The 27,820-nt window shown below is 42.9% G+C and overlaps 1 protein-coding gene across 1 annotated transcript in view; it reads left to right on the forward strand.

The window, feature by feature from the left end:
- The window catches only part of CPNE8 (copine 8), an 87,558-nt gene extending 82,039 nt beyond the window's left edge, over positions 1 to 5,519 (forward strand). The window contains exon 20 of the mRNA XM_072359429.1: positions 3,517 to 5,519. Within this exon, the coding sequence (XP_072215530.1) occupies positions 3,517 to 3,705 (189 nt within the window). The 3' untranslated portion in view covers positions 3,706 to 5,519. The remainder of the gene's footprint in view (positions 1 to 3,516) is intronic.
- The last annotated feature ends 22,301 nt before the right edge of the window (positions 5,520 to 27,820 follow it).

Consider the following 27,820-nt stretch of genomic DNA (forward strand, 5'->3'; position numbering starts at 1 on the left):
CTTTTAAAAATCAGATCAACCTGATGGCTGTAGAAGGAATGGCATCTGCCTGAGATACCTGGACTAAGCCAGCTATAAGCAAGCTGGAAGTGCTTCTGGACCCTAAAGTAGTGTTTCTGCATACACTGAGCTATGTCCAGGCTTTTAAAGCTAATTCAGATACTTCTAACATGCGCAGCACTGTGCACTTTTAATATATGCTAGGCAGCTATATATAATTCCTCCAAACAAACAACAGCAGCTCCAAAAGCTGCCACTTTTACACTGAGAGAGCATAAATAATGGGTTCTTCAAATGTTCTTCAGATGTTCTTCAAAACTTCTTCAAACTCTATAAAAAAGATTAGCGAAAATGTTATGCATCAGAAACATTCTATTTTCTTCTGAGATAAAAAAATAAAGCTAAATAACATTCTTCTTTTTTTTTTTTTAGAATTCATTGCATCTCAGAAAAGCAATAAAACATTTACTTGCTATGAACATCTTTCATTCAGAACTTTGCCTCAAGTCATACCAGATTAGCTGAAGGCAGTACTATTTTGTGCTCTTTCTGTCTAAATAATAACAAATACACTATGTGCTAGCTACATAAATAAAAAGGGATAATGTCAAACCCTTTAAGTTTAGTGTGACCTTTATTTTGTATATGGTAGGATGAAAATGACTTGCTTTTATGAAATTAAGTGCCCAAATGTAAAAAGATCACCTTTTTTTTTGCTTTTTTTAGGTTAGTTAAATTAGTTTGTAAAGCTAATTTTAGCAGGGTACCTATTGCATTTTCTACTGATTACAGTTCAAGGAAAGATTTGGTCATTGCTTTTCCCTCCTTCATAACAAACATGGGTATTGTAGAGACTCTGAATTATACGCTTACCAGTTCTTCCTCAGTTTACTAAATTTCTGCTTTGTTATCCTCCTTCTGTTTAATAAGTTTTGACAAAATACTTACCTCATGGTAACGTGCATGTAGTTTCTGTTGAGAATTTTATATATTAAAATCATAAATTAAACTATCAAGCTGAAGACAAAGCATTTTGCGTTCTTTCCATTTCCCTTTGATCTCTCTTATGTCTTTCATTATATTCCTCTGCCACTCCTACTTGTTCTGTGAGGTAGTTCTACGCCTTGCTGTGCATATGTATACATTTCTGGCTGTAGTTCCTCAAACTCTTCTTATATCTATATCCTATATGGAGAGGGTAGAACTAATTTAGGCCACTCTTACTGTGTAAATGCATTTCAACAACTGCACTGTTGAAATAGCCTCCCTTTGCTGCAGAAATTGTGGTCTGGGTTTACATGTCTGTAAGTATGGTGATCTCTTGAAATGGAATACTTTCTGATTCTTAACCCAGACTGCATGTGCTTTTTACAAGGCTGCCACTGCATTAGGAAATGAAAAAATGTGTGAGAAATAAATGCTAAGCTTATCCCTTCACAGCTCAGTGTGTAAGCCTACAGGCTACAGGGGTTTTTCCATTTGTCTGTTACTCTTCTAACTTCATGCTTCTGGGGACAGTTAGATTTATTCTTGCCAATACATTGATGGAGTTTAAGAAGGAGCAAGTAGTTGGAACTGAGCAGTACTTTACTGACTTCTGAAAACTTGTGAGAGAGAAACAAAGGAGTCGGTGCTAGAAAATGTCACAGTATCTACTTGTTTCTTATATTGAAAAGTCACTGAATAAACATAGAAGTGGCTGTTACAGTAGTTAATTATGGAATCTCAGATGCTTTGCTTCGTACACTAAAATCAGGTTCCTTTTTGCCAGTTGTTCTCGCAGCTGTATAGTTACATGGTCTTGCTGCTTTGGTTTCAGTGTAACGCAGCATAGTGCAAATACATAGGATTGAAGCTGTTTTTTCTGTCAATTTGCAGAACTCCATCATCTGTGGAGATAGGCAGAGTCAGCTGAGTTGAATCCCTGCATAATCTGTAGCGATACTGTCTGCTCAGAACAATTTTTGTCTTTCAGCTATTTTAATTTAGATGAGCAAGCAGTGTTTTTCATACACTGCTTCTTTTAAGCATTTGTTAAATATCAGCTCCACTGAAAATACAGAAGTTCATTGCAAGAAAGAAAGAAAGAAAGAAAGAAAGAAAGAAAGAAAGAAAGAAAGAAAGAAAGAAAGAAAGAAAGAAAGAAAGAAAGAAAGAAAGCCAGCACTGTTCCTGAATAATAGCAATAAACATCCAGTTTCATAAGTCCAGGGTGAGAATTGCTTTTCAAAGCCGAGGAAAAAATAATTTAATTAAGTTCTTTATTGATAAAATGTTGTCTTCATCTTCTCTTCCTCCCAAGAGTTTCTTGATTTGTTTAATATATTGAATAGATTTCTTTTGTTCCTGGAAAACTGTCAGGCTCTCAGAAATGCTGAAACTCGCAGCATAAGCTGAACTCCCACTGTAATTCAGTGGTCTCCTAATCTTGGAAGCTTCATTGCTTTCTAGAAAAACAAAACTTAATATAAAACCTTGGCTGGTGTGCATCCAAGAAGACAAAATGTTTCAGGCTGGGATAATGAGCAGAAGTCTGCTTATTTCAGAGTTCAACCAAGAGGTTAGAGATCTCTGGGTTTGGCTTCTCAATCAGTTCTAGTTATATTGTGGAGTATTATGTGCAAAAAGTTTGCATTCAAGTCTTTGCTGTTTCCCTAGAGAAAAAGGACACCATTAGTTTTTGTATTCAAGCATAGTCTAATATATCAGCACCAGATGGAACTTTGGACATTGAATCCTGGTTTTGAAAAGTCACCCAGCTGCATTGCCGAGATAGGCTCCAAAATCCAATCAAGGAATACAATTCCTAATAAACCTTCCTTTTGGCACAACATATTACATAGCTCAACTCTCTGCATCTCTGCATGCTGTCTGCTGTGAATAAAAATCAAGGAACCTAGATGGTTTCTTCTTTCCTAACCAGCAGCACAAGCATCTTATTAGTTTGAACTCCATGGCACAGCTGGTAGCTGCCTTTTTGGTGTTGCAGATTTGGGTATGACATAACAAGTTCTTTTTGGAAGTCAAATCTTTTTTTTGCTTAGTGTATTTAATGATCTTAGGTTTAAGCAAAAAGAAGTGTTCTCATTGGTGGTTCACAATCCTACTAAGTATAATGAAAAATGATCAACGTTATAAATTCATTCTTTCTGTTTTGTTCACTTAGAAAATATTCTTCCTACAAATTCTGGTAGGTGAGGCCCATGAATAAGACATGTAAGCCAAAAATAGCTTTGGATGGAAGAGGTGGAGAGAGATTCTGGATATGTCAGTAAAGCACGTAGCTGATAATCTGAGCCAGCCATGGTTTGAGAATATGTTTCTATTAGAAAATTGATTTTTTGAGACATAATATGTATAAATATATATGTATATAAATATGTTTATAATATAAAGTGTGTAAGGTAGAATATTAATGTACCTTTACTGCCTAGATCAAACTTTCTCATTTTTGTATTTTAAGACGTATTTTGCATCCACATCATGACCTTTGTGAACGTATCTTTTCTTTTGTAGTTTGTGCCATTCCGGGATTACATTGACAGAAGTGGAAACCACGTGTTAAGCATGGCGAGACTTGCTAAGGATGTTCTGGCTGAGATTCCAGACCAGTTTCTGTCCTACATGAGAGTCAGAGGAATAAAGCCATCACCTGCACCACCACCCTATACACCTCCTATTCATGTGTTACAGACTCAAATATGAGCGCTCCAAAGCGCTCAGCATTTGTCACAACTCAAGAGTCTCTGGATGCAGCAGTAGCTTTTTGGAGCTAGAAAAATTCTCTTCACATACCAAAATTCTTCATATGGTTGCATGAGCAACTGGGAAGCTTTTAAATGCTAGGATCAAAATGTTGCTGTTCTTTTTCTTTTGACAGAAGCCCTACTTTTTTGATCTATTTATTGGAGGGGAAAGCACAAGTCAGGATTTCAACTCAGAAGATAAGTCCTCTCTGAATACTGTGTGTACATAAATGTATAGGAATGCTATTCCTCTGTATCAATGTTTACATGTTACTATTTTTAAATTTCAGTACTTTTATAAATATTCTTAAGAATAAAAGTTTGGAATATTGATTCACACATCTTCAAGCTTGCAATAGTTTGTCACAAGATCACAGGAGAAGCAATATCTCTTTGAATGTTTGTCCAGACAAATAGGGATAGAAGCTAAGAAAAGGACACATAGGTGTTTTTTCCAATACCCGAATCGCTTCAGTTGGTTCCCAGTAGTCTGCCCATTTTACAGTCTGAGAATAAGCTCCTAAAATGTGTGTCATAATTACATATGACTTCTGACTAGGGCCAGATTTGAAGGGGGAGGGACGTGTATTTTTTCAGAGATTCTCCAGTTTCTAAGTTTATCTGAGTTTACAGTTTTTTAAACTAGATACTGAAGCAAATTAGAAGAGTTACTTGCTATAAGTAATTAAAGAAAATTACCTCAAATCAGAACTTTGAGTGTTACAGTTGACTCACTGAGCTCATTAAATCTAACCATGCATTCCTTAAGGCAGTGGAAATTTTGCATCAGAAAAGTCTTTGGGAGTGATTACAGCAGATGTTTTATAATGGATCATTTTAAACTTAATTTAAAATTACAACATTTTGTCTAGATTGCCCATTCAAAGGGATGCTGGCTCTTAATATTTGGGTTTATATTGTCATTTAATCACATTTCCATTCAGGATGCATGAATGATAATGTTAATTAACTGGTTTAAAAACTGCACAACCGTGTCGCTTTGTGCACAATTTTGTGTACTGAACTACCCAAAAATTTTATTATATGCCTGTTCATATATAATTATGAAATGATTTTGCATGTACAGTTTTTACAAAATACACAGTTTTGTGAGTTTGCGTCAGATATATTTTATTTAGAACTGATGGCCTTAAATTTCACAGAACTCCTGAAATGATTGTGAGTTGCCTTCAAATCCTGTTCAAACAGAACATTTTCAATCTTCTGTGTGTCACGGCTGTAACTATCCTGTAATGTGACTTCTTTTCTTCGCATATAACCCGTTTACTACTTCTGTTTCTTACTGCCCAGTATGTGGTAATGTACACTATGAAACTACGGTGCGTTTTTTAAGCATGAAAAGTTTTTTTTCCACAAAGTGTATCTTCAATATTAACGGCATATAACTATGGAAATGCAGAATCTTCCATTTTTAAATATATTGAAATTCCTTCAGTCTCATGCAGGAAATTCCTTTTTTTTTTTTTTTTTTTTTTTTCTTTTTTTTTCCCAGATAATTATCTGTTAGTAAAAAAAAAAAAAAAAAGAAAAAAATGTAAAAAAAAAATAAATTAAAAAGTGGTTTTTTTGGGTAAAATAAATAAATAAATAAATATTGTTTTATTTTTTATTTCAAGACGGTTTTTACATAAATATGGACTTTTAATTTTCTCACCAGAATATGTATTTCTTAGTGGATTGATGTTGCATGAGTGACATTTGATACCTGACCAATTTTGATGAAAGTGCATCATAAAGAATAAGTTTAAATCTACTGAATGGCGGTGGTGGTTCTTCTGCTTCTATTTTTCATACTGATGTTGCTGGCATTTTATAAAGAGCTGAATTGATACTGTGCTTCTGTTCCTTCGCACTGTTAGACAGATCTTTATGCTGCCATTTTTATTTATTCTCAGCAGCCCATATATTAAGCTGCTTTTCATTCTAAAACCAAAACAATCAGCTTCTTCTTGCATTCCAGTTCTTCCCACTTTTTATTTCTTCATCTTTCTCTAGTGCTTAGATATCTATCAGGTGTCTCACGTGGTATTTGCTTCAGACAAAGGAGGGCAGAAATGGGAAGAGTAAGTTCATTAGCTGTCATTTAATCAGCACCTCTTGTTAATGCAAAGATTGGTCTTTTAAGTAATTAACAAGTGAAGGAGCTTGTAAAGATAGGTATGATTTAATCAGTTTAATTAATAATTTAAGGATTGATCAGAGTGGTTTTTTTCTATCTAGCCCAAGTATCAACCTGCTGTATTCCACACTGATGTTTTTCCTTCTGTTTGGCATAGGAGAGCAAACCTAAGTTAAGTTATGTAAATAAAAGGTGAAGTCAGTGGACTCTGTGTTCTGAAGGGAAAAGGAGACCTTCCAGACTGGTGACGGTGCCTTGTATGTTTGACATCTTCATTCTGTAATGTGTATGAGACTGTTTCATAGGCTCGCAGGGTAACCTCAGTCATGCCCATAGTAAGGTTGACAGTTAATGGTCGTAATTTTCATTTCTTTGGATTACCAGTTGCATCTTGCCCTCCCACTGGCCGTAGCAGAGGAGCAGCCGTTGGACAGACAGCAGAGCACAGAGGCTCTTGTCAATTTAAGGTAATACTGCCCAGGCTGGGCTGTTCTGTTTTACCACTTCATATTCCATGCACTGCATAATTAATTCTCCTCTTATTCTGTATGTAAAAATGTGGCTATTAAAGGCCTAGGAAAAATTTGAGAGTGGCTTTAGGCTTTATTCAGTTTAGTCTGGAAATGTTTTTTAATCTGGAAGGAGAAATTAGTTTGATTTTAGTTACATAAACAGAATTTTGTCATTGTAGGGAAAGGTGACATCCTGTATGACAGAATCCACATGGACTTCAGCTTACTTCTGTACACAAAGAGTAGTTAAGTGTAGTCCCCTGAGAAGTACTTGAAAGAGAAGAATTCAGAACAGGTATTCTCTGAGAAGATGCACTTTGATCAGCTGGAGATTCAAAGCTAAATAGGGTCAGATTCAATTCACTTCAGAATACTTTAAAAAAAGAAATGGTTGAAACAATCAGAATGGCACATGATTGTCGTCGTTGGGAGGTAATAAAAGGACACGAAGTGACAAATTATGCCAATGCAGCAGGAAACCAGGGAGCAGAGTAAGAGGTTATTACGACTCTACTGGAAGTTTTAAACAGAAACGTCAAAAAGAATTTAAAAGAACGTGTTGTAGGTACATGTAAAAGATACAGGGAAAAGAGGAATAATAATTAAAGGGTCAATTCCAAATAATGGCCATCATTGCTTAAACCTTGTCTTGCAGCTACCAATGAAAATGCCTGTTTTTTGAAAGAGCGAGGTAATGAGCTTTAGGATAAAGGAGCAAACAGCCGCCGTGTCACTTTATTAACACTTTAAGTTGACATTTTAAAGGCAGAGCAGGAGGTGACAGCTTCATTTGAAGTGTTACATAATCCCAAATTGGTTAGACTGTGTTCAGAGAAATGCTGGCAGTCTTTCATCATCAAAAAGGAAACTGTGCCCATTGATATTCCATAGGGACCTTAGGAACCTGTCTTGCTTTTGGTACTGTTTGGTGACTGCCACTGATGTCGTGATATATGCAAAGTTCTTATTAATTTAGCAGGTTATATTAACTGTAGGTAATTCAAATTCTTTCAAACATACAATCAGAATCACAGAATGGCCTGGGCTGAAAAGGACCACAAAGATCACCGGGTTTCAACCCCCTGCTGTGTGCAGGGTCACCAACCAGCAGACCAGGCTGCCCAGAGCCACATCCAGCCTGGCCTTGAATGCCTGCAGGGATGGGGCATCCACAGCCTCCTTGGGCAACCCGTTCCAGTGCATCACCACCCTCTGAGTGAAAAAGTTCCTCCTAATCTCTAACCTAAACCTCCCCTGTCTCAGTTTAAAACCATTCCAACCTTGTCCTATCACTGTCCACCCTCATAAACAGTCGTAACAGAAATTTAAAACTTAAATTTTATGGATTGGTAAAAAATTGCTGTAAGAGGAGCAAATTAAATGAGCGGAGACAGGTAAGTGTACTTAAGAAACAAAAACCCGTCTAATTGTACTTCATGGCTGTGCAGCAGTTCTGGGGAGAACAACAGCAATGAAACAGAGGTTTGACCTGGTTTCAGCTGTGACAGTTTTCTTCCTAGTGGCTGGTATGGTGCTGTGCCTTGGGCTGAGGATGGAAATGATGGTAACACATGGATGTATTAGTTCTTGCAGAGCAGTGATTACTCTAAGAGAAGGGTTCCAGCTTCTTGTGCAGCAAGGGGCTGGGAGAGTGCATGGAGCCAGGAAGGGTCTATCAGCAGTGAGACAGCAGATAGAAAGTGGGCAAAGACATGTCCTGTACCATTGCACGGGGGTGGCCTTCCTGCCAGAGGTTGGCTCTAACTCTTTTAAGATCACAGTGGACTTCCACAGAAAAGGTCAGCATGAAATTGAAACTTGTCCTGCGGATGTGGAGAGAAGATGGGTGTTAGCCTGGCAGACATACTTTCAGGAAGGCTGACCATGCCCATGTAGAGCATTAGGCTGTTGCTTATACTGCTCTCTTTTTTTTTTTCACATCAAGTGTGCTCTTCCTTGCTTTCACAACACTTTACAGCAGTAGTACAAATTCTCTTCATCTCTGCATAGCAGATTATTGTTTCTTTGCCTCTAACTTGATATGGCATGATTTCAGGTTTAATTTCAAGTCGGGGTGTTGATGCTCATTGCTATTAGTGTGTGTCTTCTGACATCTGATTGCAGATGACTGCTATTTTCAGAATGGATTTCTAAACAGAGGGCATAGAACACTGTATTCCTGAACATGCACTTACCACTAAACACCAGACAGAATTCAGTCACTGTTGGGGTTCTTATTTGATGAATTCATTTTGCAAATAAATCAAAGGCATTGAGCCAACTGAGTGTTCGTATCTGTACCCTGTGCCACAGACTGCTGTGAGATGCGAATGGTGTGAGTTACCTGCCTCCATGTGCCACAAGGTGCCACTGCCTCGTGCCACACAGATGTCACAACAGCCCTCTAAAGCCACCGCTGTGCTGAGTGATTTCATCACTTCAATACTGGTCCATTCTCCAGGGAGCAGAATCTCACCCAGCCTGAAGAAGAGCACGGTTGTTATAATAACAGGGCAGACATGTGCGTGCCCTTGCCACAGGCTCTTATGTGTTTCAGTTTTTGGGGGGCTGATCATGAAGTCAAAGCAATTGACTGTATGTGCAAAGTGATTAGCAATGAAGGCTGCCTTCAGCTGAGTGGGCCATCAGGAAGCAATCACCAAGGAGAGGGAAGGTTCTGAAAAGCCGATCTTTCTATGAGCACAGAGATACTGTAGGCTGGAGAACTTCTCTGCGGAGTGGAACAGAGTAAATAATCCCCTCACCATGTCATTAAATACTTCCATTGGCAAAAAGCATCCAAAAATACAGAACTGAGTGCACAGCCTTGACTAATTGTTTTCTGTGAGCAAGAGGAAGGGAAAATACCAATAGACTGTCAAATCTGGAGGAAAGAAAGGGAGTTCTGCAGGAGTCTCTCATGTCTATTGCTGGTAAATATTGTCATTAATGCTATTAACCAAGAATTAGAGGCTACGTTTATAAAACCAATGAATATGTCAGCTCACCGGGGTTACAGGCTGGGAGGCCTGATTAGAATTCAAGAATGTTTTAGATAAGTGGGAGGGAAGGTCAGGAACCAGTGAGATAAACTGCTGTGAAAAAAAAAAGTAGGGGGGGCTGCATTCAAGAGGGGAATAAATAAGTGCAAGTGGAATGAAAATGAAAAATACCTGGATAAACAGCAGTTCTGGAGTTAATTATCTTCAGATTACAGTTGCACTCTGAACTTAATGTGAATCAAGTTGTGATTCTGTTAGATAAAAAGCAAAGATCACCCTGGAAGATGTTAGCAGTGGTAGTTTGCTCTGCGCCAAGCAGTGCTGAGCCTTAGCCCGATGCTGTGTCTGGACTTCACCATACTGGAAAAGTCCAGGAGAGAACAGAGCAGGCAGTGTTCAGTCATGGAGGAAAAAACTTAAAGCACTTGGGTATGTTTCATATGCAAAAGACCAGAGGGACCATGATAAATGTGTGTTCTTGTGCAAAGGTCAGAGATGACAGGCGAAGCTATCATTTTTGGCAGCTAGAAAGGCTTATATGGGATGATGGACAAAAACTAACTGCTACTCCTGCATATGCAGGCAACCTAATTAAGAGAAAATAAAGAATATTACATGTGGAGAGGAAACAGAGGGCTGGAGTGAGAGATATGAGATGCACTTTGGGGTTAATGATGATTTCTCTTGCTAAATCAGTTTTTCATCTGGAAAACGGCAACAGGAGAAAATGTCATCTACTACAAAGTACTTGGGCAGAAGGTGTGGTGTGGTCATGGAAAAGGGAAGATGGGACCTTGGAGTGGCAATGCTGGAGTGGCTTGATTAGGTGGTAGGAAGGCACCAGGAGAGCCATGGAGGGCCCTAATGAGATTTCATCTGAAGTGTGTGTGCTTGTAGGTGTAACCATCATCCAGCTTCAGAGAGATGGATTTACATGGGCTGGTGAGGATATCCCCATCTGATGGACAGGTGAGATTGCCAGCTAACTGTTTGTGACCGAGGCCAAGAGAAGAGCAAAGTTCTTCTGAAGATGATGGTGATTGTAAGAGAGTTGCCAGGTGAGCCCGTATCAAAGAATAGTGAAGTGGAAGGCTGTGTGTTCAGACCTAAGAACTACAAAGAGGTGCTGAAACAGCAGTCATTCTGGTATGTTTTAGTGGGAAACTTAATGAGCTTATGTGGGAGCCAACATCTTGTAACTGCCTGCAGCACTTGGGGGATGAATCCTCAAGTGTTCCAGCCACAGCTGACTCCAGGTGGCAGGAAAATATGGAAGGGGACAATTCACCCCTTCTGCCTAATGGAGAAATCAGCATTTTTTGTCAGATGAGCTGTTTCTACAGCCTATCTCCACAGCCATCCTTGCCCCTAGAGGCCTCAAGGTGCATGGGGAGTACAGCTGTCAGAGTGCTCTGTGGTGGGGAAAGGCCTCAGCCCCGGGGCTGCATCCAGGCCTCAGCTGTGCCTGCTCTTCCCACAGAGCATCTCTGGGGGTGGGAGAGAGGACCTCCAGAGGTCCCCAGCCCTTGCAGCCCCTCCTTGTTCCTGTGGCCTCCTGATTTTCAGAGGAGATCCCCAGGAATGAACTAAAAGGAATGGAGTGCATAGAAGCTGTCTGGCATGGCCTCCAGCACCACACTGGCAGCTCTGGAACACCAGGCCACCATGTCACGAACTGGGAGCCAAGACCTCAGCCTACTTCAAATCTTACTATCAGAGGGCCTCAGTTTCCCCTGATAAATAGCTACAGTCAGTCTTCCGGATGTGCTCAGCCAGTGTCATGACAGCCAGCTATGGTTACCTGTCATTAACAAGAGAACATTGCGCGTGTTGCAGTGACTGATGCGTAACAGCTTGAGAGCCAGAACTCAGAGTTTAAGTATGTGGGCTGATGGGGAAAATCAACAGAAGTGTTTCCTACAATTCTTTTACAGGAAAGGAATTAGGAGGTGTGTTAGATCTGCAGGATTCATAATGCTGGGTGATACTGAAACACTGCTCCTTCGGTACCAACAAATGGCGTTTTCCTCATATCTCTAATTCACTCACTTGTGATAGTGGATTAGTTCTCTGATAAAAGAATTGCAGCAGCCTTTAAGAGGTGTTGGAACAGAGCTATAATTGGACTAACATTATCAGATGCCCTTAACTCTGTGCTTTGCATGTTTGTCACATAAGGCTTCAGAGATAAATGCCTTCTTCACTTGGAGGGAAAATCATTTTATGATGGAAGTGACTGGTTAATAACACTCTTCTCCCACTGACCTCTTTTGGAGCTAATGGTTTGCTCCTCTGGCTAGAGTTGCAGACATTCTTTTGTTGCAACCATGACAAGTATTTGACAAAAGAAACCCCACCGGCTTTAAAACTGATTCATCCTCATTTTATGCTCTCTAGACCTCCTCAAAATGTGTCACCTTTCTGTAAGTTAGATCCATACAAGCCTCCTTTGCAGGTGTCACTTTTTGGTAGCCCTTCACGAAGCTTAGAATAGAATTCAATTTTATTTTTTTTTTAGCATTTTACTCAGTGGAATTCACACCATGGAGAAATCACACCTGCTAATGAAATTAGCTATTTACCCCTCACTGAATTCCCTTCAGCATAAGAATAGGTGTTGCAGCAGATAAAGCCTTGAAACACACACACACACACACACACAAAAAGAACCAGAAGTGAATTGCAGACATACTGCAATTGCTTCTGAAGTTATTTTCCTCGTCTTGCTAAGCCTCTTGGTGGAATACAAATGGGAAGAAGATGATGCCTTTGTGAGTGAGGAAAACCACTGAATCGCAGCATTTCATTACCTGAGAGAGGCTGTCAGCTGCACAGCAACATTTCCCCCTGCCCTGGAAGAATTAACAAGAACAGAGTGACACGTTTTCCACACACCCACAGAATTAGCAAAGTTCCTTCTGGCGCTGTTAGATATTTAACAGTACAGAGGGATTTAAATGCTTGTTGATGCATGCGCTGTGCTGTTATCAATAGACATGTCCATTATCTGTCATTCCAAGGAAGTACCAGGCTTCCAAAAGCTCTTTTTAACAAAGGCAAAACAAGCCGAAATGGTGCTGTATTTTTAACCTGTTAAACTGAAATAGGAACAGAAGGATATTTAAAGGGTCGCTGTACTCAGGGAGCAAATACTGCCTCATAGATTCATAAAATCACACAATGGTTTGAGTTGGAAGGAGCCATAAAGCCCACCCAGCCCCACCTCCTGCCGTGGGCTGGCTGCCCCCCACCAGCTCAGGCTGCCCAGGGCCCCATCCAGGGCACCCACAGCTCTATGGGCAGCTGTGCCAGGGCCTCACTGCCCTTCCTCCTTCTCCCTCCATTTCCTCCACAACCCACCTCAGAGCTCCAGCCCCCAGCTGTCTCCATGTTGGTGTTTATCCTTACTAGGGCCAAAAGCCCATTTGATGCCACAAACACCACTTGCCCTCATTTCATAGCTTGGTGTGTGGAGAGCAGCAATTGCCTCGCATACGTGTGCCGGCATCTTGCACTGGTATGGCTCTGCTTTGGGAAGAGAAGTACAGTGCTCCGATCTGAGGTTATTCACCTGAGTATCACAGCAGTAAGGTGAAAGCTGACTATTCAGGACTATTCCTCATGGAAACGAGCTGTTCTGAAGTAGAGGGGACATCAGTGAATCAAGAAAGGTTTGGAAAGCAAGGAGTAAACACCTGCTACAACAAGCAAACACGTGCCATCTCTAAACATGACACTTGTGGGTTTCATTTTTATTGGGAATGCGAGTGACTGGCAGTGATTAGTGGAGGATGAGGTGTTCATCTGATTTTGTAAATGGAGGAAGTGGAGCAAGAGAAAAGCATGGCTCATATTGCATACAAGACACCAGAACTGACACCCTATGATGCCAAGACACTGTTTGCCCTGCCATTGCTAGGGGAATGGCCACAAGTTGGATGATCTCCAGCAGAAGCACAAGAGGTGGCTTGATGGGAATGGAGATGAGCAGGTGTCTGGTGCATGGCCCTGAGTCTGGCAGGGCGAGAAGGGTGGAAACAGCAGCGGGAAAGCCTGCTGAATGAAACAGTGAACTAAAGGATCTGTCATTTTTTGTCAGGGAGGCAGTGCTCAACAACCACCTCCCCATCCTGGGACCTCTCAGTGAGGGAGAGAAAGCTTCTTCCTCTGCTTGTGCTTGCTTGTTTACCTAAACAAACCTCCTGCTGTGTTTCACAGCTTGCTGAAATTCTCCAGTTGCTACAGAAATAGAAATAACCACTGGAGAAAGGGGAGACAGGAAAAAGGCACAGGAATGCAGCTTACACAGAGACATTCCTGAGGATGCTTTAAAAGCGTGTGTGTTAGAGGAAAGGTGACAGCAGCTGAATACAAAATGAATCTAGATTCTGGAGGAAGAAAAGGCAGGGTTGTCCTTGGGCTCTGCTCCACCAATGATGCTATGTTTGCAAAAGAGCTATATGCAAACACAGTGGTCAATGCAGTGCAGGAGGCATTTTCTCTGTTTTTATGGTGGGAGTTGCAGGTAAACCTACCTGTAAAATAGGGAAGCGGTGCTCTCAGCCCTACACTCTCAATGTGTGGATAACTTTTCCAAGCCTGAATGCTGCATTGAAAGCAAGATGGGTGTTTCCAAGCTGTGCCTGGTGCATGCAGTGAGAGATGCTCTCATGTTCAGTGGCTGCTGGCTGTCCAGTCCCTTGCAGCTTTCAGCACATGCCAGACTGCTGTGCCCCACAAGATGGGCCAGGGCCAAACAAGAAGGTTTAATCACAAGATATGATTGCTGAACTGAATTTCTGAGGTGTCCAGACAGGGCAGGGCCTGCCTGGCGAACACAGGTCTCATGTTGGGTCTGAGAAGCTGGTGAGCCACTCCAATTGCTGTTCTCTTTCCCCTTTGATTGTGGAATATCCAAATTGTGAGTGCTCTTAAGAAAGCTGAATGATCCCATCCTCCAGCAGTCTCATTACAGAAAGCACCCTTTGACAAATGGAGGAATCTCCGCCGCTTTCTCATATTTTCATGGGCATCATTAGAGTGCGGGTGGAGGCAATGCTGCAACAATTTCCCTGAACCTACAGGAGTGTAGAAGGGAAACAGCTCTGCACACTTTGAATACTTTCTGCTCCTTTTAAGTTTATGTGCTTTGTTAACCTCAAACCAAAGCTTCAATGGAGGCTCAGAGCTCCATCACACCTCGGTGGTCCTCTTCTTTACTCCCTTTCCTCTTCCTGCTGTGGTTCCCATCAACTGACACCTCCTCCTGCAACCAGAACCAGAGTGGCTGACACCACACAGAGGCCATGCACAGATGGGGGCATTGGTGTGACAACTGCCCCTTGGTGCACTGGTGCCCATGTGCTGTTCTTCATGGTGATCTTCATGTAGGTTTGTCTTCTCATGGTGTTTGCTGTGTAATTTGTGTATCCTCTTCTGATAATTGGTGAGGGACCTTTAACAAGGCCTGGGACATCCACAAGGCATCATCCCACACTGAAAGGCACAAAATCTTTGTCCGAGTCAAACATGATGCAATGCTTTATGCAGTAGCAGAACTGCAGATCTGTGGCTCCGGTATAGACTTCCCCCTGCCCACAAAGGGACCCAGCACCCTGGAGAAAAGAGGGGACCAAAGGCACCCTCACTGCCTGCAGCTGGCACTGTGGGCTGCTTCAGTACCTCCTTCTCTCTTGTTCCACATGTGTATTTTTTTTATAGCAATTGTGTTAGTATGTACAAATTCTGTCCATCTTCTTGACAATCTGTTCTGAAATGTGGTGGCCTTCCTTACCCACAGCAACCAGCTGTACCTGAAGTCATTCTCAGCAGGAGCCTGTCTGTCCAGAGCCACAAAGGGAAGTGCTATTTTGGGGAAAACATTTGTTCCCTTCATTATTTCCTCCTAATAGGGACAGGACAGCCACCCTGAAGGGCATGTGGACTCTGCAAAGAGGACATGATCTGGTGGTCTGTGCAGCCCAGGAGATGAGGAGGCATGAAAGGCAAGAGATGGTCTCCAAGCTGCTGGTGCCAAAACCCCTATGGAGAGCAGCATCCAGCACCCCTGGCTTCCGTACTGCCTCCTGGGAGACAGCAGCCTCTAGCAGAGAAAATGGTGGGATGGGATGAGCTGCAGCACTGAGTGAGTCACATACAGCTCTATTTCTGAGATATACCTGCAGAGCTGCTGACAAAACTTCAGTTAAACCCATGCAAAACCTGAATTTCAGGTTGCCAGGGGCTGTGGATCTCCTCCTTGGAGATCTCCAGAAGCCGCCTGGCCATGTCCCTGGGCACCCTGCTCTGGGTGTCCCTGCTGGGGTTGGGCAGAGGAACACAGAGGTGCCTGCCTGCCTCATCTGTTCATGAATGGAATGAGGGCAGACTCAGAGCCTTGATGGTCTTTGGAAAGTCACTTCTATCACAAGGAAGACACCAGCTTCTGGTGCAAGAGGACAGGAGAAGATGCAGTAATAACCAATCATTGTGCCATGCCAAAGGATAGGAGACAAATTTCACAAGGGTCAGAAAAATGAAATGGGTAACACTCCAAAGACTTACCTGCACTCCAAAACTACCAGGGTTGGCATTTACCTTCCCAGGGAATCTGAGGAGGAATTGTAGTAGTGACAACTATGGGAAGCCTTCTGAGTTAAGAACTTCTTCCTTATAATCCAATCTTTATTTTCCCCTTTTTGACTTGAAAGCACTAGCAGACCATGTCAAATGTCAGTTCCCTTCCCGCTTGTAGGCTCACTTCAAGTACTGGAAGGCTGCATTTAAGACTCCCTGAAGCCTTCTCTACTCCAATTTAAAACTCCCTCAGCCAGTCTTCATAGGAGAGGTGCTGAAGTCCCCTCATCATCTTTGTGGCCCTCCTCTAGACCTGCTCCAAAAGCATTGCATCCTCCTTGTGCTGGATGCCCCAGGCCTTCAATTAAGTTTCTTCAGAGCACTGCAGTGAAGCAGAAGACATATGCACACTGCCTAAAGTTCTTGCATGAAGGAATAGTGATGCCAGTAAACTTGGGATGTGGGGAGAACAGGTAGGGAAGGGGGGTGTTAACTAATGGAGCCTCAAAACTGTGCACCTCAGCAAGGAGTAACCAGGCATATTTTGGAAGCATCATGAACTCCCTGGGACAGGAGGCTGTGCCTGGAGCCTCCACTGATGTCTGGGTGTCCCTGAAGGATGCAGAACCAATTTCATAAGGGAGTCTGACCTCCAAAGAGCCTCTCCAAGGAAGTCTCTAGGGTTAAATTCAATAGAAACACTCGGTACTTCAGTGATGTGATTGATAGAGTTTAGGGAAGCTCATGAAAATCCCTACTCATGGGATCACGGAGTGACTGAGGCTGGCTTTGTATCCTTCTGGCCTAAACCCTGCCCAATCAAAGACATCCAGAGCTGGGTGCCACAACCAGGTGACCTTTGAAGATCTGCAAGGAAAAGGATTCAAATCAAGTGCTGAGTGAAGTGCAAGAAAAGGTTGTATCACAGGGTTTCGTGAGTTTTAATGGAAGAAGCAGAAGAGATGGAGATGCACCAGTATATCTGTGCACATGAGCACCTGTCTTGTCCTTAAAGGAGAGTGAAGGGGCTTACAAACACAGCCACACTTCGAAGGGACCCAAATACTCCTGTCACTTCTCCCCCAGCTCAGGGTGACCCCGTGGCCAGCAGTGATGTGTCAGCTGGGACCAGCTGGAGGAGCATCGGGCTTCAGGCGTCGGCATGGTGGGAGAGAAGCGGTGGTGAGTGCAAGGGTAGGGATGTGGAATGGATGCCCTGGGGTGCAGGAACTGGTACAGCACGAAGAGTGCAGTTAAGGGGGTTCCCTTTGAGGAGCTGCGGAAGAATTAGTGTCTAATTCTATGTAGTGACAGGGAAAGAAATAAGAGTACAGCACCAGTTCCCAAAAGGGATAACAGTGCCACGGAAAGCTGTGAAGAAAATATTAAAGTGTGAAAACTGATGAGCTGTTGCTGACCAAAAAGCAGTAGTGGGAAAACCACTGTAAAATTAGATCTTTCTAGTGGTGCCTGATGTCCAGCCAGGGCTGTGTTCCTGCTGCAATGCAGAGCTCACCCCAGCTGGGAAGCAGATGGTCTGGGAGGTACAAGGAGCATTTCAAGGGGATATTTATTATTTTATTTATACTTTAACCGTACCTTTTGTATTTCATATTTCTCTCTTTCAACATGTTAATGCTTTGCTGAAATCAATACTAGTCTCAAAGAAGTCTCAGGGCATTAATGGCATATAGCTTATGTATTTGTCTATAAAAGAGAACAGTGATAAGCTGTTCTAATAAGCGCAATTTCAGTTTCAGCAAGTCAGCAGTTGACATTTATCACATTGGTCACGTCAGTGCCACTTATCTTTTATAACCAGATCTGAAAGGAAGATTGTGCGCGAGACATTTCCCCTGGCAGCACTGCCTGCTCTTGCCTGGGAGGTACAAGGCTGTGCTACTCTTGAACAACAAGTTTAGGCATCTTCTTAGTTAAGAACAAATAATATTAAAAAAGAAGAAGAAGAACAAAAAGGAAAAGAAAGAAAGAAAAAAGCACCTTATTTCATGTGATTAATTAGATAATAAAAATATAGACTACCCGCAAGCACAAACGCTGATGAAACATTTGGACACTGAACAAACAGGCCAAAGAAAATGTTAATATAGAAATGAAAGACTCATCTAAGCAGCCAAAAACCTGTCACTATCCAGGAAGAGTGCACAAGGAAGAACAGAGACCAAAGGGGGAGATTCATCTTTTTCCACAAGCAGCAGCTGCTGTGAGAGCGCGGGGCTGGACCACGTATGGTGGCTGGATCTGAGCACAGGTCACAGCACTGTGGGGCACTCTTTGGGCCACAGGAGCTCCAGGTGAGGTGAGGGAGGCTCCACACAGCTGATTAACCCCATAGCGTAGCATGTGTTTTTGGGGAGTGCCACATGGTTTCCAGTTGAAGAGACACTCTAAACCCTACAAACAGATCTCTGTAGTATCATCTACTTGCAGCATTTCCAGTCTAGAAGTGCTAGACTTGGATGCATCAACAAGGCCTTTGTCTTGCTTCTAATGGTGTTGCTTAATTTCCTAGCTCTGGTTCTCACTCCTGCCCTGCTTCAGGTCCTGCTGCTCTGTTTTCAAAAAGCACAAGTGGTGACAGATGTTCCTGGCACCTGCAATCACCATCTTGGTGCAGATGTCAGTAATTGCAGCACTGAGGGCACTGCAGAACTGGATCCCAGCCTGCAACAGCATGGCTATGTGTCATGCAGGACAGTGATGAATCTGAGGGCAGCCACCTCGGTGCCCTGGCCAGAGTGGTGCGGCTAAAAGTTTCCAGCATAGAATGATAAATTCATTAAGGTTGTAAAAGACCTCTAAGATCATCTAGTCCAACTGTCAGCCCGTCCTTCTGTGCCCACTGAATCACATCCCTCAGTGCCACATCCATATGTTTCTTGAACACCTCCAGGGACAGTGACTCCACCACCTCCCTGGGTAGCGTGTTCCAGTGCTTCACCTCTCTTTCTCAGTAGAAGTGTTTCCTAACATCCAATCTGAACCTCCCCTGGCACAACGTAAGGCCTCTCATGCTATCATCTACAGATGCACAGCTGGTGGAGACAAGGTTCAGCATGGGCTGAATGCAAGGCAGCTCCCTGTGTTTCCAAGGGCTGGGAACACAGCATTGTTCTTCCTCTCAATTACTAAGTATATTTTTTATTCCTTTAATGTCTGAGCTTAAATAGGAAAAGTCCAGGAGGGTGTGGGGTAACTGAGCAGATACAAACCCAAGCCAATTATTTTGCTTAATTTATTCTACAGCATGTCTGCACGGACATTAGCCAGGACAGATCAGCTGGGAAAACTTTATTTGTCACCTGGGCAACTGCTAAGAAAACGCTGTCTTGTTCTCCTCTGTGTATTATATCTCTTAATTAGCATAATCTATTTAATCATCTCTGTTTGATATTTTTGCTGATGGAGACTGAGAAGCATTGGCTCTTAAACTTAGCCTTGCCATTGTCTCTTCTCTCCTGTGTTTAAGCACTTCAGAGATTTTCTGTTAACCAGAGGTTGTGTCAGCAGCAAAGACGTGAAGATGCTCTGCCAACACCTGCAACCTGCTCTGTGGCTGCTCTTTGTGTCTTGAAGCACTGCTGCCATCCCCACTTGATCTGCACCTAGTCCCTCCTGGTGCAGGGTATTTCAGCCGAAGGAAACTGGAAGTTTCATGTGGTAGGCTGTTGGTTCTGCAGAGCAGTACAGAAACTGATGCAGTTCAGAGCTCTGCACTAGACCACTACTCTAAGCACCAGTACCTCCATCTGGTCCATCCTCCAGGTCTGCTCCAACTCCAAGTGTTTTGCCTATAGGAGAGAGGATCTCATGTAAAATGTCAAATAGTCTGTTGGAGATATTTGTACTTTTACTGCATATGGCCCTGGGAAACCTGACGTGACTGAAGCAGGAGTGTTGATCAGATGCTGTCCAGGGGACCCTTCCAGCTTAAATCCCTCTGTGATTGCATGACCTTGAGGCAATGGAGCCTGTGGAGGCATTCTAGGAGTGATCTTACCCTCCATGCATTCCACAGCAGCATTGCCCTCTTCCAGGCTGAGAAAGGATCTGCTTCCATACTCTCTTTCACCCTCTTCAGAAAAACTGCTTGCTTGGCAATGACTGAAGAAATAGGGAGGCAATACATAAGGACTGCTTTATGCATGTCAGCCAAAGACAAGGGCCCCATTGAGGTACACTTATACACTGCAGTAAACTCCCTTCTCAAGTCAGCTCTTCAGTAGGGATCTGGGCTTGCTGAATGCACAGATGTCACCACCACAATACGAATGAGGGCTGAGCTGGTGGTGGCTCTGTGATAACAACATGGTGATTCTGCAGAGCAGGCTCCAGCTGCACTTGTTCAGAGTGAAATGACAGAATCAGAATCATTAAGGTTGGAAAACACCACAAGCCCAACCATCAACTCATCAGTGTGGGGGTGATCAATGCCCTACTGCCTCTGGCCTCGAAAACTGAGTGATTCCAGTGATTCAGTGTGTGTGTCTGCGTGTCATGCTGGTACGGTACAGCATGGACCGCTGGTAGCTTTTAGTTGCTTGTAGTCACTGCCATAGAATGTATGCTAAGGTAATCTGAGATCTGCAGTGGGATCGCCTTACCTGATCCAAACATTCACTTCTGCTGCCTGTCTTCTCCAGTGTTGTAACTATGCTAAAACTGAACTTCAGTATTTCACCTACTGAAACCCACAGTTAGAAATTAGGGATTGCATTTTCCAGTATATATGACGAAATTCACATCCTAATGTGTATGTTTTTCGGTTTTAACTGGGATGAAAGATTTATCAATTCGTCAAATCTGGGAGGCAAAGATGCTTAAAAATCTAATTCCTTGTTCACCCAGATGATGGAGATGAGGTGCAGCGAGTGTCACGGGACCTTCGTTTGTTGGGTTCCATGGGCAATCCAGAGTCATTGGATTGAGATTGGCTTCTTTTACGGTTAGGAGACTGAATTTCATGCACATTTCTCCTCTTTTCTTCTAAATCCCGAATACCTGCAAACATGCTCCCAAACGCTTTTGAGGTGGTTGCAGGGCTGTTTGTGCATTATTTATTTAGAAAGTGACTATGGGGGAAAAAAAAAATAGAAGTGAGACTGCTTGAGCAGTAACACTTCAAACGTTTCAGCTGTCAGCTTTGGATTTGTTGTTTCCTTGTTTTTTTTCTTTTGTCTTGTTTCTTTTTTAACGTTATTAAAATGTTTTTCTGTTCTTTTGCCCTTCTGTTCCCTCCTTGTCAAGTTTACTTGGATTACAAGCTAAAACAAGCCTTTTCTTCTATTCTGTAGCATAGACTTACCGTCAGAGAAGGATAGGTCTTTTCCTCTGTTATAAATGTGATAGACAAAAGACAGCTAATAATAAACCATGTTCCATTTCCAGAGAATTACTGGAGTGGTGAGAGCTCATAGATCTGTCTGAAGAACCAGGAGTCAGCTGGGAATGGAAAGGTTTCAAGTGAGAAACCTCACTTTGCTGCGCTGGTTTTAGTCATCACCATACATTTGAGGTGACAGCTGGTTCTTGGCTCATTTGCCAAGCCTGTGGTGTTGCTCAGATTCCACCACGTAGCTTTTTAATCTAAACAGATTTCCCTCAGAAAACAGAAAGGAGTTTGGGAGCTCTCAAAGGATGCTCAATCCAGTCCCCATGTCTTAGTGACCCAGGTATGGAAGCAAATCAGATCACCTTGCTCTTAAAGCTATGAAAGAACTGGGATGGAAACAGCCTCAGGAAGCCACAAGGATGGTAGCCTTTGTTTCAGCCACTTCCAGAAGAGGTTTGTCTAATCTGTCAGCAGTGTTAATTAAAGTCTGGGTCTGCTCCATGTCATTTATCTCAAATCGCAGGGAGAGAAGAACCCCAGGTTCAGTCTGTGTATGCTGGGGTGCTCCTACTTCTCCAGCAAAAGCTTGTCAAACACCAGGTGAGCTCTCTGGGGTTACTGACAAACGTATTTCCTCTGAGTATGTGGGTCACTAATGTGTTGAAGTCCTGGGCTCTCATCTGCCTCCCTGCCCAAAATGTTGGGTGGCCCCTGCTCCAGCACTGCCCAAGTTTAGCAGCACACAGGGCAAGCAGGAGTGCACTTCCATCAACATCTGATAATGCAGATGGACCTTCAATACCAGCTACCTGTTCCATATGTATCTGTAGACATCAAACCCTTTCTAAGGCCTTCACTGCTGCTGAAACCCACAATACAAACTTCACCTTGCTCACACTGTGAGTAAGGTGGGACACATCTTGGGACACATCTGCTGCACACACACTGCACACAAATTGCCAGCAGAGCAGCAGAGTGGATTCAGGGAAGAGCATAGACTTGAAATTGGTCATATAAGTCTGAGAGAGAAATACCAACCACTCAGACTTCTCTTGGGCATGATCCATGCCACAGGACTTCCCTGTGCACTTCCCTGTCCTAATTTCTGTTTGAACAGAAAGGATCCTTTCCTGAAGTATACAAATCTGAAGGAAAAAGGAAGCAGTAAAGGGAAATTGCCCAGCAAATTTAAAGTCCAGAAGAGAAATGAAAGTATTTCATGCCTCCGGAGGGGAACACTTGATCTTCAGTGTATACAATGTATTCCACAGTCCCATTCATTTTACTTATGAATTACTCTGCTGGAAGTCCTTATGTTCCTGCTACCTTAAATTTATCTAGGATCAGATATTCGTCACTAGAGTTCCATTTTAATATCATTGTACAAATTGATATATGTGTTCTAGATTATTGTACCATGGTCCTCCCCCTGGATCTCAAAGCATTCATCCCAATATGTAATTTGTTCTCATTAGCAATATCTTGGGACTGCTATGTGAAGGAACCAAGTTAGGCTTTAGCTAAGACAAATAAGGGAGGTGCAGTGGTAGGCAGAAAACAGTAAATGCTGGGAGGAAGATAAATGTGGTGCCTCTCTGAGTCTTTTCCCCAAAGAACAGAGCGATACAGTGAAAGAGAGCAATGTAACTCCTCTGTAAATTAAAACTGATGAAAGAAAATAGGCCTTATAGGATAGATAATAAATCTTTGCAGCTCACTGTTCCCAAAGTGCTATCAAGATTCTCTGCAGCCTGGGGTAACCACTGTCCCCAGCAGGTGATGCAGGCCTTTGAGCACCACTGGCTGCTGATGGCACCATGCACAGGACTCCTTTATCTCAGACTTTGTTCTGCAGGCTTCAAGTTTTGGTCCTACATCCCGTCAGGCTTCAAGTACTGCACTAAATGATCTATTCCATCCTACCTCCATTCCACTAGTCAACTGTAAACACAATTTTCTTGCTTGTGGTCAGTCATGGGCAAGGTGGCTTTTCCTTCATCTCTCAAGTCTCTCCTTAATTACTGATGGAATCTAGTTTTATTCTCTGTTCTGTGATCACAAATGTCTTTGAAGTTTTCTTCCCGTTGTCATGGATCAAGGAGCATAGACTGCTTGCTCTGAGTGATAACTGCTAAGCTGTTTTCTGAGGAGCTTAGATCACACTATGTATTTTGTTCTCTCACACAGCTTTAAGCCCCCTCATGTCAAACCATTCTCACCAGCAGCCCAGCATCTGGGAGAAAAGCCCCCAGAGCCTCTGGAAAACCATAGGCCCCAATTCCCTTAATTAATATCCTTTTGGACAAAGCTAAAAGGCAACAAACAGTGAAGGAATCAGAAATACACAGCAGAGCTCGTGTAAGCAGGATAATCTTCTGCACTGGGACACTGCCTCCTTAAAGGTAAGTTGTTCACTGGGATTTCAAAGCATGAACACTTTCAAAAGACCATTAATACCAGTCTGAGTGTTCATTAGGCTCCAGCCCCCAGAGGTGGCAAAGCCTGCTGCTGCTGATGCTTGAGTGGACTCCACTTTTGGGGGGGTCAACAAGTTTTGTGGAGTGCACCCCTCCGAAGATCAATTTATTTGATCACAAAGCCATTTGCATGTCTGAAGCACTGCAGAAATCAATGACTGCTAATAACAGGAGCAAGGGGCCACTTCTGGACTCTGCAGCAGGAGACAGGCTGCAAATTAGCACAACTATGCCAAAATTATCCATTTATATGGCCTCTAAATATTGACAGGTTTTCATCTCCTCTTATTTCATCTCAGTCTATTTGCTTTATCTAGAGGGTATAGTTCATTTTTGATCAATTTTGTTTGTTCTTTTCCTGAGGAAGCTTATCTTATAAGTCACACAATACTTCTGAAGACAAGAAAAAATACACAGAGAGGCAGCTGTTGGAACAGAAGCCAGCTACAGAGAAATCAAAGGATTCATCTGCCTTCATATCAGACGTCTGCAGTGCAAATATCTATGGATGATCCTATCACCCTGAGCTCCCTGTCTAGTGAGGAGTGAGAAACAGGCTCTTGCAGAGTGCAACTTAGCTGTGCTGTTTTAGGCATCATCGTTAGGATGAAACGAATTTCCACACAGGCTGTGCCAGTTTCCCTGCTGCCTCTGAAGGAGGTCCGGCTCAGGCGTGCCTGTCCGCACACACAGACTGCTGTGGCCCTATGGCATCTCGGGGCCTTTCAACCTTGCTGAGACAGCCGGTCCCATTCTTTTTCATCTCCCCTCGTTGTACAGAAGCAGTGCTCCAAGAACCCACCAGCCACTAATGTAGGGTCGGGGAGACTCTACCCTTTCCCACGGGTGCACAGGGAAGCAGGCGGCGCTGCTGGGGGCGGGCTTGGGGACCCGGCGGGGCGCTGTCCATGCCTGTGGTGCTGAACCCCCTTGATGCAGCCACTGGGGTTCCGTCCGTGCCTGCAGCTGCCCTCGTGTGCTGTGCAAAGCGGGAGGTGGAAGTCACGGAAAATAGTCGAATAGTGTTGTTTAACTCAAAACTTCTGTTGCTCCCCATCGTTTCATTGCCATTCTCTTTTCCTATCAGCAGCTCTCCAGTCCTGCAGTAAAATATGGCTTACATGATCTGATTATACGTGCACACGCCAGAGAGGACACACATGCCTTGTGAAAATGAATTACAAATCTCCAAAGGACAACGAATAACTAAAAATAACAAAAATACAGGAAGCGTGGGTGACATTAAAATAAATAAGATGCTGAGTTGATAACGAAGCAGCAGAAATATGGCTTCTTTTTCTTCCAGGCCATCTTTAAAGATGTGCTAAATTGAATTAGTTCTGTTTAATCAATTGAAATTGAATGAGGTCACAGATTCAAGCAAGGAAATATACTGTGTTGGGGACCTTAATGGAAGATAATTATTTAATATAGGAGTCAGAAGATTGCAATATTTTTCCAATATATCTCCTTTTTAACCATGGCTGTATCTAGAACTTTTCCTGAGTTTTGCTTTTCTTGTGTGTTACTTTCATTTACCCATTCTCTCACACAGTCTTTGCATCTGTGCTTCCCATTTTGCTGTACTTTGTTGATGGTTTTCAGCCACCAGAAGCTCCGTTTTTCAATTGGCACATCATTGTGGAAACTGCCACATCTTTCACTGCTGCAGATGGGCCCTGGGGGTGGGGAGCTGCTGAAGAGCGTATACATTCCTGGGGCAGGACAGCGCTCCTCCACAGTCCTCCTCTGCTCCCATTACCAAAGTAACTGACATCCAGACTTGGTCATGTAAATGCATGACTTGGGTCATTGCAAAGTACAAGCCTAAAATCTTCTGAACAGATCATATCGTTCAACTACAAAATAGCTGTAAGAAAAGGGCCTATAAAAATGTTACTATTCTTAAAAGCATTAGGATGCAATTTGACATATTTCTAATGAAAACCAGCAGTGTTATCACATAAGCATCAGAGAAGGTAAGGTAAGATATTTTGCCACAGTTAAAAATACAGGGAAAATAAATATGTCTAATCCTTTTCCAAGAATACAGGAGAATAATAACTGGCGAGATGCCTGCATGGTAATTTAAATGTATAAAAGTGTCTGCAAAGAGAGTCCTGAACATTACACTGCCAGGCAGGGAGAGGGTGAAATGATTCCTGGAAGCAAGAGGCACTGGAAGTGTAACCAGCAATAAAATACTACTTCCTTCTGAACTTCTGAGGAGCGAGACCAGCCCAATAGAACTTCTAATGCCCTTTCCAGTCTCAGAATCCAGTATGCCAGACAGCTTCTTTCTTCTTGTTGATGGCAAGACAGACACAGAGGATGCAACCAATGGATTAAGTATGTAGAGTAGATAGAGCACTTCAAGGAATATTTCACTCAAACCTCCAAACCACATTTTGTAACAATGGCAAATTCCATTGCAGCCACTGGGAGTGTCTTTGCTACTGTTGTGATCTGGGAATTGTGACTTCAATTCCTCCATTCCCTCCTGCCCTAGAGTAGAAGGATGACCTGGAGAACACTTTCTTATATGTTCCCTGAAGCCTCCCTGTAATGGCTGTAGTGGTCCCCAAGGCATTCAGTCCTCTTTGCCTCAGTGTGTTAGGAACTATTCCATACACTTACTGCCAAGGAGGGAGCAGGACAGCCTCTCCTTCTCTGCTTAGCTTTTTGCCACAAGGCAGTACCCAAAATATAGTGCCCCACAAGTGAATGTGCTGGGCAGCACCCAGACAGATGAGTATCCAAAGTCAGAACCACATCCACTGACATGCTCAGGAGGCAGTGGAAATGGGAATGAATACTGAATACTAATTCAGCATTTGTTGCCACAAATGTTATTCTCATCATATTTAGATGGTGGATTGCAACCTTTTACAGATGAGTTTCCCATCAGCAGATTTGCTAGATTGCACAGCACATCTGGGCTGGGGTTCATCATCTACTGTGTGACAAGGAAAAGGCTCCCAGGATTGACTGACAAAGTGCCAGATACCAATGTAGGTGGGAACAAGAGCTACAGTTACTTGCATACACTCTTCCATGCTGGTGAATTGTGCAGTATTTGGAAGCAGTCCAGGATGGAATTGTAGTGGGGCAGTCACTGCACTGCTCAGCTTTAGTGGCACAGTGATGCTGTCAGTGCCTTGAGCAGCCACGACAAGAAATGCTACAATTACTCTGCAAGTGAGAGCTCACCAGTCCCTCTCCTTTCCTGTTATCTGCAGATCTTAAATGCCTTGTGCATCTGACCCCATTTCCATATGCATCTCTCCCTGCAACAATTCCCTTACAGTGAGTGTGAGATTGCGTTTTCCGAGGTCAAGAGAAGCAAGATAGTAATTACAGAGATAATTGCTTTTAATGGATTTTTCACCTACAGAGCCCCATTAAAATGTTCTTTGAAGGAGAACAAGAAAGGAACGATGTTTTAATGTTAGTCAAAGAACGGTTTACAAGAAACACTTTCTCTTTTATTGTACCCAACTTCCTTGACAGTGATCATGAATTAATTTTCACACAGCATAGAACGATTTTTGTGGAGCAGGCTCTGTTAGCTGCATCTGAGCAAAGAAACTTGGAAGGAACTGACCATGTTGACAATGAAGGACACTGATCTCTATCCAGGGTTAAAATTACTCAGGTGTCTCTAAAAGATCTACTATGAGAAAGCTGAAGCGTCAAGATCTGTTAGAGCAGGATGTGTGTAAACCATGTTTTCCTCCATCATCGCACTGATAGTGCTTGACAATGATTTGAATTAATCCCTATACATCCTGCAACACCTTCTGGCTCAGAATCCACAACTTCCACACCGGACTGCTCATATTTTACTTATCTTGTTTAGCACTTTCAGGTAGGGGGAGCAACAGCAGGGCAGTAGCCCCTTTGAAATCCCTTGCACATCAGCTGGTAAAGAGATCAAATAGCAGCCCCAAGCCCTGACTATTGCCTTGTGAATACCTCTCTGCAGGGCAGGAGGTGCCTAGGGCTCAATTTGGG

The sequence above is a fragment of the Excalfactoria chinensis genome, chromosome 1 (assembly GCF_039878825.1).
Source record: "Excalfactoria chinensis isolate bCotChi1 chromosome 1, bCotChi1.hap2, whole genome shotgun sequence".
NCBI classification, from domain to species: Eukaryota; Metazoa; Chordata; class Aves; order Galliformes; family Phasianidae; genus Excalfactoria; species Excalfactoria chinensis.